The sequence below is a fragment of the Corythoichthys intestinalis genome, chromosome 10, assembly GCF_030265065.1.
Source record: "Corythoichthys intestinalis isolate RoL2023-P3 chromosome 10, ASM3026506v1, whole genome shotgun sequence".
NCBI lineage: Eukaryota > Metazoa > Chordata > Actinopteri > Syngnathiformes > Syngnathidae > Corythoichthys > Corythoichthys intestinalis.
The window spans coordinates 20,699,200-20,712,973 of NC_080404.1; the positions used below are offsets into that span (position 1 = coordinate 20,699,200).

The following is a 13,774-nucleotide window of genomic DNA, read 5'->3' on the forward strand; positions in this document are numbered from 1 at the left end:
GCTGTGTAAAAAAAAAAAAAGTCAGCATTTTATAGCATTTAAGCTGGCGGACTTTTGCTATGCAAGTTAGCCAATTGTTCTTTTGTTGTGCTTAGATCCTCATTTATCTTTTTATAGCATTTGAGGCTAAGCTCAGCTATTTTAATTATTGCTCTTGTGAAATGAAAGTGCAATTCTGCATGATTTGAAGAAACACTCAGGAATTTTACTTTGCATTCCTATTTAATGCTCTTTTGAAAGTGCAATCTAAGCAAGCCAAAATAAACATTATTGCAGGCATTAAAACTAATTTCTTTGTTTTAAATCTGAAACTTATCCTTCAACGCATTAAATGTTCGTAATCCGATTACTAGATTGTTTGAACTAACCAATCGACTACCCACATAGTCGATAGCTGTAGCCCTACTGCAGACAAGAGACTGGCTTCCAGCACAGCCCCAACTCCAGTACAACTCGTACAATCAAGCGAGCCACGCACGAGCTTAACCTTGAAGCTGCAGTTACGCTTTAGGCCAGAACTGGCAGCTGCGAGTAAAAAAGTCACAACTCCATATAACAGCTTTAAAATCTTTTTTTTGTTGTTTTTTTTTTGTTTGAGGAGTTGCTTGCGTTTCTATTGCCTTTGAAAAACAGGCGCATTATTCCTTTTAATATCACCAGCCGCTCAGTTTGGGGATATGATTTCTTTTTAAAACTATGACACAAAGAGAATTCAAAGTCGAAAGTGCGGTAATTATGTGAAAACTCTAGGAAACAAAGGGATAAACATAAGAAAATGTGTCTGTGTGTGGCAATGTGCAGATATGTGTGTCTACTGACAGTTACTTTATTTTATTATATATTTTTGTATGTAGTTAGTAGTTACGCTCAATTCTTCAGTGAGTCACAGCTAAGGGCATAAATCAAATGCGTTTAGAAGATTCGAAACTGTGTGCTCTCTGTTGGAGTCTTACATATTAGTAATTACAGTCAGGCTGCTGCCACTGCGGCTGTTTTATGATACCACAAGTCAATGCAGCTTTAGATTATTTGGGCAGTTCTTTGAAATTCATCTATTTATGCTCACTGTGTGGTCCCTTGTTAAGATGGAGTCAAACATTCATTAAAACAAAATGTAAAACGTTTCTACAAAGAGTCAGTGGCTATGATGGAGTCACAGAAAGACCAGTTCTAGCTGAAATTAGAAAGTGACATTGTATTTGCATTATTTAGTGACATCCAAAGGACAGTTTTGTTTTGTTTTTAATCTTGTGGGCGAGGAAATGTGTGGACAGGCATTTAGTCAAGCTTCAAGTAAAGAGAATGCATAGTTAAGTTTTTGTCCTAGTCTTTTCTCATTCTTACACAGAGGAATGAAACGTCAACTATTATCACCTTTAGCTTACTTTATTTGTCAAAAAAAAAACATATATGGCAGCTTGGCAAAGAGGGGAATCCACTCATTTTAACATTGGAATGTTTAGTGCTGAATCGTACCGTTCATTTGAGCAATAATAGAAGAAATTATTCAAAAAGCCTTGTGGTTGTCATACCAACTAGGAATGAATTATCATCTAAAGAAACTTGTTTCAGGCTACATTGACAAATAGGAGTGGGAACCTCTTGGTACCTCACGATGATACCATACAATTTGCGATACAAAGCTCACAATCACGATCTGACGATACGATTATCAATAAATTGGTCAGGAAGTCATTCTAGGAGATTCTACAAACAACTAATGAACAGAAAAACAAGCTTCTGCTGTGAATTGGAATGAGTTTATCACTAGTAGACGTCCACTCCATTTGAACTGGGAGGGTGGCAGCGAATGAACGGATGCCATCCCTCCCACTTCAAACTGATTGAAGTTCTATGGCTGTCATTGGCAGTCAATGCCAGGCAATGAAGTAATTTTGGGCCATTTAAGGTCATTTGCCTGTTGATTTTTTAAGTTACTTCCTGTTGATTTGGGGGTATTTTATGGGTCACTTCCTGTTTATTTTGAGTTACAGAACAGGAAGTGACCTGGGAATCACCAAAATGAATAGGCAGTGACCCAAACTCTACAGGAAATGACCTGTAAATGAACAGCAAGTGACCTGTAAATGCCCTGAAAATCGGACAGAATGACTGCGAATGCTCTGGTTTCGAATGAATGAACGTTCCCAGTCTAAATGGATTGGGCGTCAAGCACCGTCAATGGCAGCCTTAGCGTTAACTGAGACACTATTATGGTGGAAGAATTTGGTAGCAACTTGTTGGTTCCTTTTCTTTTTTTTTATTCAACATTGACACATTTTTAAAATGATATCTCGATTCTTGGCATATCGATAACCTTTTGGGATACAAAGTATTACGATATATCAACATTTCGATATTTTGTCACACCCCTATTGACAAATTGGTAGAATTAAAAAAAAAAAAAAAAAAAGCTATATTATTGTTCACTAAGTTCTTCAGATTTGAACGCGGCAAGAAACGACAATTTAGGTAATGGCAATGCACGACTACCTCCCACCTCCATTTATTTCTTTGCTGGACATATTGGTTCTCATTGATGGATTTTTCATTAGTTTTTCAAATTATATACTGTACATATGTGAGTGCAGCTGGAAGTTTGTTTATCCGTACAAGGTGCCATCTGTTCTCAGAAGCCCCGGGCCTTTCAACATGTTATCAGTCATAATGCCAGCTGAGGACCTCTCAGTTTCTGGGCAAAGACCACCTTGAGATGAGGATGTGAGTTAGTAGTATGTGTCAAATTAAACTGCATAAGAATCCAATATTCCTAAGCTCATTATATCCAAAAGCTTTGATGCACCTGTGAAGATAAATCAGGTAACAAAATGCTGAGTAATATTAATCTTTTTATTGCTATTATAAAGGTCATACAGCAGACTTCATATAATTATGCAGGTGTATTTAAATTGGCTGGTCGTATATTTAAAATACATTTTTCATTTAGGGTAAAAAGGAATACATTACTCAACATGATAATGCACATAACGGTTAAACAAAGTCCAGTATGTGCATGTACTGTATATTCACAATATTTTTACTTATCCAGGGGGGAGGATTGCTATTAATAATTACCGATATTGATTTGTTTTAATTAAAATAAATACATAAATAAATGAAAAAAGGTCTTTCACTGACCTGGAAATAAGAGCTCTCACACAACGTGTCGTGACAGATGTCCAGGTGATTCTGAGGGGACTGTTGGGCTAATTCACTTTGAACCTGACTCTCCGTTGTGGACACACTGAGCTGACGAGCCTGGGCAAATGACTGGAGGTAGTGTGAAGCCACTGTCCAAAAGTGAAGGTCAAACTCGTCCCCGAACAACCTGTAGTTTGGAACATTGCCCAGTCAAAATCCACATATTAAGCTTTCTTTTTGTATTTGAACCTTTCTTTTGTATTTGAACCTTTCTAGTGGTGAGACTACAGCATCTTGCAGCACATTTTTTCCCAATCGCACCAGCACACTGAAAACCACAACCTTCTGTATTTTTTTTTTTTTCTTTTACCACTCTCAGTCTCCTTCAGCAATCCTGCACTGACACACAGCTGTTGCCAGGTTACCAAGCCACATTAACAATGCCATGGTAGGATGGCCAGATGCAGAGGCATTACAGATTCATGAGCTCTATGAAAGATTCTGATTATTTGCAAGCCAAAAGTTTCCTTCTTTTGCACCACGTAATTTGCACTCGAGATAAATTGTTTCGATTTGTCCGGGGTTAAAAAAGAAATAAGAGCTGGAGCAAAGATGACAGCAAAGTTGCTGAAGACTATAGTCATGTGTTAGTTATTATATGATACTATGTGATGCAATCTGACAAAATACAATTTAGACGATTAGAATGAATAAGAAATTTGTAAATATCGGCTTTTGATTTAAAAAATATTCTTCAAAATGTTTGCCTATTTTCTTGTTACTGACAAAACCAGTCGCTAAATCATGAATGCCAATTTTCTTACGTTACTGACAAAACCAGCAGATAAACATTCCTAATCATTTTACACTACACTCTTAATTTTGAATTATGTCCTGTTTGTGAATTAATGCATAGTATTAAAAAATTTTTTTGAATCCGACTGGATTTATCGCAACAGAATCATCTACAGGTAAACTGATTATTGAAACAATTGTCACTTGCCACCTTTTCCAAAAACTCCAAATTCATAACGGACTTTTGTCTAAACCTCAAGAAGACAGCACTGTGTGTACTGACTACAACTCACCGTGAGACCAGGAGGCAGCGTTGCAGCAAGCTGAGCTCTGGGTCCTGCAGCACACTCTTCATGTCACTGGGGAGCCATCAGAGATATATAACGGGAGCATGCCGTGAGCAGAGCCAGCCTAGTTTTCTATATGAACTCTTCAACACAACACCTCTTGTATTTCTTACAACCTTACTAAAAAATAATCTGCAGCAGTATGCAAACTCACTACTTCAAAGGTAGAGCAAAGCTAAAACTTACTTTGACAAAGAATTGAGCTGTTCCTGGATCAGACCTTTAATCTCATCTTTCTCACTGTAGTCTCTGAAAAGGAAATCACAAACATGTCACAAGGCTTCAACTTGACCTGGAAAATTACATTCTTTTTGTGTAAATATTTATTATTCGAATCCTCTACATCTAGAGCTTCAATGCTAGAGGACTAATGCTGCCTTCAGATGCTCTGCGAAAGATGACGCTTACTATTTGCTAACTGGTAACTATAAGCATGTCCAGTTAATGTGCTTTTGACGTCGTAGCAACAACAACAACAACAAAAACTCATTTTGGTTTGTTGCGTGAGCAACTGTTCTCGCCTTATTAATTCATGCATTCTCTTGCATTTGGATGCAAGAAAATGCATTAATATGTACACAGTGAGTTTTTGTTTTAGCAAATACAGGGTTGAAAAAAATAAGCATTTTATAAAATGTGTACACTACGTTGCTATGCTTGCACCATTAGATGTGCAAATTGACGATAAATCATCTTTTAAAAATTATAATGTCTTTACTAGTCACAGCTTTTTGTTCATGCTCCACCATTTTGAAAAGCACCATCTCGGAAACTTGGGCATTAGGGCTATGACAAAATATTGAAATGGTGATACATGGTGATACATTGTATCCCAAAAGGTTATCGATATGCTCCTGTCAAGAATCGAAGGAACCATCAAGTTGCCACCAAAGTCTTCCACCATAATAGTGTCCCAGTTAACTCTAAGGCTGCCATTGACAGTGCTCAACGCCCAATCTATTTAGACTGGGAAAGTTTGTTCATTCAAAACCAGAGCATTCACAGTCATCCGGTCCGATTTTCAGGGCATTTACAGGTCATTTCCTGTTGAGTTTGAGTCACTGCCTATTCATTTGGGTGATTCCCATTTCACGTCCTGTTCTGTAACTCAAAATAAACAGGAAGTGACCCATAAAATACCCCCAAATCAACAGGTAAATGACCTTAAATGGCCCAAAATTACCTCATTGCTGACTGACCGCCATAGACGTTCAATCACAAATAATATATAGAATTTTGAGGTTTTTATCGGGCTCAGGCCTACAAATAAAATATAACATTTGGTTCTTTTTCTGGGCTCAGGCCTACAAATAAAACATAACATTTTGGGGGTTTTTTCGGGCTCGGGCCTGCAAATCCGGTTGATTGAATGGGCTCGGGCCGGGTCGGGCTACAATACCCGCGGACCCGGGTCGGGTCGGGCTGGATTTTTCAGCCCCGATCTTACCTCTTGATGACCTTAAATTGGTTGCAGTCACATGTCGGGAACGCTCCCTCCGGAACCAAACACGACACGATTTGACCAACATTGTGACAACCAATGCTGACCAAAAATGACGTAATGTCCAGGTTATGAAGTTGCGCCAGCAGCCCTCCACGCACAGAGAGCGCCAGTAGGCAACACGGGACAAGTCCGTGAAAGCGTCCAACCTGCTTCATTCTCGAGACATCTTTTCATGGGAAAGCAATGACGAGAGTAGATCCCGCGTCACCTGATACGGGAATTTCCATGGATATATGTGTGAAAAGGGCTACAGGCAACGCGACTTGTCAGATCGAGATGTTGGGAAGAACTATGTAGAATAAATGAATAATAAAAATCAGTGAAAACGGACGATGCTAAACAAGCTCTTTATTAGGCTTGTTGTTAACACTTGTGGACGTAAATCTGACGTTAGTAGATTGTTCTTATTGGTGATGCGTGTGTGGCAGCGTGGCAGTTTTTTCTTTTTTTAATTTTTTGTTTTTTTTAATGGGTTTTGACAGTTGCGGTCATATTTTCAGGATCAAAGCACCGTATGCCGGATCGGCGTTCCGCCATCGTATTTCTTGGCGGAACGCCGATCCGGTGCGTTCCGGCTCACTTTCACCCCTGGTTAAGAGGGAATGTGTAAGTCTAGCATCTTAAAATGATGTTGTACATCCATATGAGTGTAAAGTGCTTAGTTTTCGCCATTTTTATGGCCAAGATGACCGCACGTGTACGCAGCGTGCTTCCTAGTTGATGCGCGCACTTGCCCCCCCACCTCTGTGTCATTATAATATTACGAGTCATGTATGTGTGTTATTGACTGCTTTACAGTCAATTTGCATTGTTTATTGCATCAGCACTAATATGATGTAATTTTCCTCCCTTTTAGAACCACACATGTACCCACACATTTCAGTCTTCTTCCACACACATATAAATACATCAACATCTTTCCATGCATGTTCTCATCTGCTCATTGAGTGATTTTAATATCAAGTGCCATTGCCTGTATATACAGTGCCTTGCAAAAGTATTCGGCCCCCTTGAATCTTGCAACCTTTCGCCACATTTCAGGCTTCAAACTTAAAGATAGGAAATTTAATTTTTTTGTCAAGAATCAACAAGTGGGACACAATCGTGAAGTGGAACAACATTTATTGGATAATTTAAACTTTTTTAACAAATAAAAAACTGAAAAGTGGGGCGTGCAATATTATTCGGCCCCTTTACTTTCAGTGCAGCAAACTCACTCCAGAAGTTCAGTGAGGATCTCTGAATGATCCAATGTTGTCCTAAATGACCGATGATGATAAATAGAATCCACCTGTGTGTAATCAAGTCTCCGTATAAATGCACCTGTTCTGTGATAGTCTCAGGGTTCTGTTTAAAGTGCAGAGAGCATTATGAAAACTAAGGAACACACCAGGCAGGTCCGAGATACTGTTGTAATGTGGAGAAGTTTAAAGCCGGATTTGGATACAAAAAGATTTCCCAAGCTTTAAACATCTCAAGGAGCACTGTGCAAGCCATCATATTGAAATGGAAGGAGCATCAGACCACTGCAAATCTACCAAGACCCGGCCGTCCTTCCAAACTTTCTTCTCAAACAAGGAGAAAACTGATCAGAGATGCAGCCAAGAGGCCCATGATCACCCTGGATGAACTGCAGCGATCTACAGCTGAGGTGGGAGAGTCTGTCCATAGGACAACAATCAGTCGTACACTGCACAAATCTGGCCTTTATGGAAGAGTGGCAAGAAGAAAGCCATTTCTCAAAGATATCCATAAAAAGTCTCGTTTAAAGTTTGCCACAAGCCACCTGGGAGACACACCAAACATGTGGAAGAAGGTGCTCTGGTCAGATGAAACCAAAATTGAACTTTTTGGCCACAATGCAAAACGATATGTTTGGCGTAAAAGCAACACAGCTCATCACCCTGAACACACCATCCCCACTGTCAAACATGGTGGTGGCAGCATCATGGTTTGGGCCTGATTTTCTTCAGCAGGGACAGGGAAGATGGTTAAAATTGACGGGAAGATGGATGCAGCCAAATTAGAGCTGGGCGGTAAACCGAAAATTTACCGTCACCGAAATTCTTCACGATGACCGACGTAATTTTGACCATGTCGGTAAATTCGGTAAATTAATAAAACAAGAAAATGGTCTTTTCATCCCGCTTTGACTCTGTGTTGTTCGTCTATGCTCATTCCCCTTTAAGAAAGCAGTGAATGTGCTTACGTAGGGAGTCACGTGATCATCAGGAAGCCAATCAAACAGAAGCCCGGTAAGCTAACGCTAGCAGCTAATGCTACAAGCAAAACGTGATGGAGTGTGGCTTAAGGGAGGTTCGCCAAACTTTCACCCGACATTTAATAGACTCTTGGTGGCATCCAGACGGGCTTTCACCAGCTGTCCTCCCTTGTTCTCACAATTTCCGGAGATGGTGCTTTCTACCGGTAGCCAGGCCACAGGCTAACGGTAGCCGCTAACGCTAGCGGCCGCTAGCGGCTAACGCTACAAATGAACGTGATGGAGTCGGATAGCGGCTCTAACCTTGTCGAAACGGCTGAATTTAATGAGTGGATTGGGCATGGACTGCATCTAGCAATTACTATGTCGCGTTATTTTGTATCTGACTGTGTGTGATTTCTCTGATAGCTTTTGTGATGGTAAAGCATTCAGCATAGCACAAATGGCCCCAGCTATTTTTCTGTATGTGTTTAATTCTGTGTCACTATTGCTATCATAAAATCTTAAGTGTTTCATTTGCAGAAGATCAATATAGCTTTAATGTGTGTCTGTCTGTCTGTCTGTCTGTTTGGGGGTTCATGTATGTGTGCATTTATTAAAAAATGCACTGGGGGGGGGGGGGGGGGGGGGACCCTGAAACCATAAAGTAAACACTTGTATTGAATAATTATGTCACAGCAGCCATTAACAATAAATTGTCTTTTTGAAGTGTACTGTTCGAGCTGCAAGTCATTTGTGTTACAATGACATGTTTGCACAGGCATATCGATTTTGACAATGTACATTGTTCAAGCCATACACTCTGTTATAAATGCTCATACTTGAATTCTTATTGTTTACAATTCATTTGTATAAACCTAATGTCTAGACTGCATGTACATTTGTTAAATATATCAAATTGAATGCTGGTAACTAAATCAACAAGAAACTGTTAATCTGTATTTCATGCATTGGTTCAGATTTTCAAATTATATAACAGTCCGCTTGGACGACTTTATCGTCATTTATCGTTATCGAGATAAATCTGCTCCATTTATCGTGATACATGTTTAAGGCCATATCGCCCACCCCTAAGCCAAATACAGGAACATTCTGGAAGAAAACCTGTTGGTATCTGCACAAGACCTGAGACTGGGACGGAGATTTATCTTCCAACAGGACAATGATCCAAAACATAAAGCCAAATCCACAATGGAATGGTTCAAAAATAAACGTATCCAGGTGTTAGAATGGCCAAGTCAAAGTCCAGACCTGAATCCAATCGAGAATCTGTGGAAAGAGTTGAAGACTGCTGTTCACAAACACTCTCCATCCAACCTCACTGAGCTCGAGCTGTTTTGCAAGGAAGAATGGGCAACAATGTCAGTCTCTCGATGTGCAAAACTGATAGAAACATACCCCAAGCGACTTGCAGCTGTAATTGGAGCAAAAGGTGGCGCTACAAAGTATTAACGCAAGGGGGCCGAATAATATTGCACGCCCCACTTTTCAGTTTTTTATTTGTTAAAAAAGTTTAAATTATCCAATAAATGTTGTTCCACTTCACGATTGTGTCCCACTTGTTGTTGATTCTTGACAAAAAAAATTAAATTTCATATCTTTATGTTTGAAGCCTGAAATGTGGCGAAAGGCTGCAAGATTCAAGGGGGCCAAATACTTTTGCAAGGCACTGTAGTTGCGCCTGTTGTTAAGTTGGATTAAAAGTGTCAAAGACCAACTCCACTCTCCGCTCATTGTGTTCTAACCGACACTCCGAGGCGAATGAACCATAAACATATTGAACCCAGAACCTCATACAGTCCATTAGACCAAATTAGAATCGATAAGGGAATCGATAAAGAATTGAATCGTTAAGCAATATCGGTAATGGAATCGGAATCGAAAAATCTTATCAATTCCCATCCCTACATGTAATAGCTTATAGTACAGCATAATAATAAGTTTTAATCTGTGACGTGCTGTGAAAAAAAATATACCAATACTTAAAAAACAAAACATCAGATATTGTTGCACAGTTACTCACAATGTTACTCATTACTTGAGCATTCTTTTCAAAAAATACTTTTTTACTTGTACTTGAGTACGTTTTTGGATACCTACTTTTACTTGAGTACTATTATTTAGAAGTCACACTACTCTTATTTGAGTAAAGTATTTTGCTACTTTACCCACCTCTGGTCAAATGCCACCAAATAGTTTGTAATTAACCAACTCTGTAACGAGTGAACTAACATTTTTAAGTGTTTTGTCTTGTGAATGTCACAGTTTAACCACGTATAAACAAAAGTGAAATTTCTCTGGAATAGTTAAGAGCTGTTATTGCAATAACAAGAGGGACTTGTACTTACACTTGTGTTATGTCCATGGTGAAGGTCCCCGACCATGGCTGTAGCAGGAGGAATGCCTTAAGAGTGAGAGCAGCTCGAGGTAGCAGCAGGTAGGGGCACCACACTGAATCTGGACAGACAGAAAACAATGTTTGGGAAAGCAGACCTACAACATGCATAGGCATACCGTATGTTTTTAAGTTGCTGTTGTTCTTTTCCATTATATTTTTCAGTAAGTGACTTACCACTGAGATCCTGTTCATCCATACGATAACTAGCAGACTTCATCGCCATCTCCAACACACGAATACACCCGTCATCTGAAGCCAGTACAACTTTGTCTGAAGTGCACCAGTCAATGTCCAAGACACGATAGTTTACGTTGCGACCAATCCGCATGCTGCTGACCATTTGGACCTGCAAGAGGTTTATAACCAATGAAGAACAACACACACGGTTTCGTTATGGGACAGTAAGATTATTTGGATGCTGCACAAACAGCAAACTGGAAAAACTAATGTTATATGAAGGAAGTAGCATTGAAAAAAATCTTAAATTATGCCGAATAGATAAAATACTGGATGCAGAAGGGAAGACAGCAAACAACCTTGTCAAGAGGTGCAAAAACCTCTCTGGCTTTTAATGGGAATGTGCAGAAGTGAGCGTCGAAGCCAGCTGTCAGCAGAGCACTAAAGCTTTTGGGAGATTTTTTCTGCTCCTCCCTAGCTTCTACGGCTGCTTCCCTCTGCAACTTGATCCATCTGCTGTCTGCTTTTTACGATTGAGGACTGAGCAGTACATCTTATCTCAGTTCCTATAAAGATCCACCTATCTTCCTGCAGCCTACACTGCTAAATACGCTAGAGAAATAAACCTGTGTCTACCTTTGCAGATAGGAGAAAGCTGGTGTGACATACACACAAAATCAAATGAAGTCCAGTCTTTTGAAGTATTTGGGGTAAAAATAGTGATGAATATTTCTTTCATAAGTGAGTAACAAAGCAGAACTCTGTGGTAAAGAGTAAAAGTGATCATCTCATTGCTGGTTTAGCTTCTGTTTATCGATGCAAAGCTTATAAATATTGAGAGTAAGTGTTGTGTCTGGAAGAGCAATGTTACATTCAATGTGACTATTTGTTTAAGACAACAGATTGGCAAGGTGACTGGAAATCACACAATTTTTAAAATTGCAAGTCAGCAACAAACAACTGAGCTTTCACATAAGGCAATCGTTGCAAGAAGATGCAGATTTCACTTATTTTCACAGGTCAATTGGAATTCAGAAAGCAACACACACCAAAAAAAACTAGTCCATGTGAGATGGTCACATACCTCTTTGGTGTCCCAGACCTCTGCTCCATCAGTGTACATAACCAAGAGTTTCTGGTTGCCTTTTCCTGGTGCAAAGCGAATTTTCTTCACCCAGCCACGGTGAGTTGGTATTCCCCTAAATATTAAAATCATTGAGTCACTCTCTTATCCTAGAATAAGTGCTACTGCAACTTTCCTTGTTATGCTGGTACATTCTTATTCCAGGTCAATTTTTAAGGCAAGAAAAAACTAAGTCTACAAAAGATGTTTAAGTTAGCAGGTTTTTGTCAATATTAACAAAATCTAAGACTTTTTAAAGACCCTATGAATTTAATGTAAGATTCACAGGAAAATGTGTGAGATGTGCTTTAATGCTTTTGCACAATAACAGTATTAACAATATTCACAATAATAGTAAATGCAATTATGTGTGTTTAAAACTAGGTGTTATGATTGTTTTCTCTATTTACTTATGCTTTTTAGTGTTTACACAATGGAAAGAGTAAAGTTTCTGTTTTCAGTAAATGTCACCATAATGTTTCATTCTGGTTTCTGTTCTCAGTAAATGATACAATCTCGATAAAACAAAACTTACGCATGTGCAATGAATGCTCTCCAACTCCTTAATAAAAGGCTGGCGCTCCTCAGGGGGGGTTTAGATAAGCTTGCTGCGTGCCCCACGGCACGCATCAATCTCTTTCTCCTGACGGCCGTCAGTGTAAAGCCTTATCATTGTCTCCTATCTGATCCTTGCCTTCGTCCTCCTCTAGGTATTTATTATTTTGCTAGATACAAGTAAGTTTAGACCTAACAAAATGTAATTTGTTTGTATTCAATTTTTTCCCCTTCAAAAATATGCAAATTAAATGTATGAAGCATTTCATTGTGTGTTGAGTTGTTTAAAAGACTTAAACCAAAACATTGAAATGAATTTAAAATGTTATGATCTGAAATAGATTGGACATCTAGCAGCGTCAATCGCACCGAATGAGTTAAATGCTCTAAATGGAAGGGTCGAAAATATAAATAGCCCGGTGGCCCGGACGTACTTTTAAAATGTCAGAGCCACCAGAATGCTCCAACCACTGGCCCGGTGGGGCCAGTATAAGAATAATGCATGGATTTAAAACAAAAAACAAAACAAAAAAACAACTTATTTCACATTAATTCCGAGTGGTTCCATGTTTTGATGACGTAACGCTATCCCGATCAAAGACAACCTTAACAGTCTATGCAGCCAGCCGTTGCTCTCCGTGGGGCATAAACACACCTCATTCACGCGCGCAACCTGATTACTGCTGCTCATTGATTCTCAGTATTTCAGTGCCCACTATTACAAGATGACATGTTTCTGCAGCACCCGGCAAAGCACTGGAGGAAAAAAGACCACTCAAGAAAGAGAAAGTCAACAGAGAAGTTTAGGGAAAGCAAAATCCAATATGAAAAGAAAAGGTACAGAAAGTTTCAGCCCCAGTGTCAAGACCGCTGGAATTGGCTTGGCTACGATAAGCCAAAAAACGAAGCTTACTGTGAGGTGTGCAGATCAATGCCCACAAATGCAGACAAGTAAGTTAGGGAAAAATTAAGAAGTATGAAACCTATGGGATGAACATAATGTTATAATTCATCCGCATGACTATGGAGAAAATAATATCACCATAACGACGGTCTAGCTTGAAAATTGTTAGCCATAACTCCCATAGTCATCTCTTTGTCTTCTAAATTGTTCCCATTAAAAAATGTGTCACTAAGTAGCATTTGTGATCACTACACAAAAATAGCAATATAAACTACCCCAAAGAACTGTCACAATTGTAAGACCAGGGGATCATATCTATAAGACAGACAGGGCATATGTTGGTAAAGAATAGCTTGTTGAAACAGGATGAACGTCATTGTCAGGCAATATTAGTAAAAAAAACAAAAACAAACAAAACAAAAAAAACACACACAAGAAAAAGGTGTTGATAAAAAGCTACCTCTCGATCAGGTCGGCTCCCCCCCCCCCCCCCCGTCTTTTTCAGCACTCTACACTCAAGTCATCTCGTCAACATTTGTATGTTCTTCCACATCTTTACCAGTGAATTTGGCACCAGGGACATAATTTTCGGACAGAATTAGTAGGTTT

General features: G+C 39.2%; 1 protein-coding gene across 1 annotated transcript in view; it reads right to left on the minus strand.

The window, feature by feature from the left end:
- Positions 1–13,774, minus strand: part of wdr11 (WD repeat domain 11) — an 87,478-nt gene that overhangs the window by 13,590 nt on the left and 60,114 nt on the right. Inside the window, exons 18-23 of the mRNA XM_057848134.1 lie at positions 11,668–11,782; positions 10,581–10,752; positions 10,357–10,465; positions 4,470–4,532; positions 4,230–4,295; positions 3,139–3,328 (exon numbers count right to left, since the gene is read on the minus strand). Coding sequence (XP_057704117.1) covers positions 3,139–3,328; positions 4,230–4,295; positions 4,470–4,532; positions 10,357–10,465; positions 10,581–10,752; positions 11,668–11,782 — 715 coding nt within the window. The remainder of the gene's footprint in view (positions 1–3,138; positions 3,329–4,229; positions 4,296–4,469; positions 4,533–10,356; positions 10,466–10,580; positions 10,753–11,667; positions 11,783–13,774) is intronic.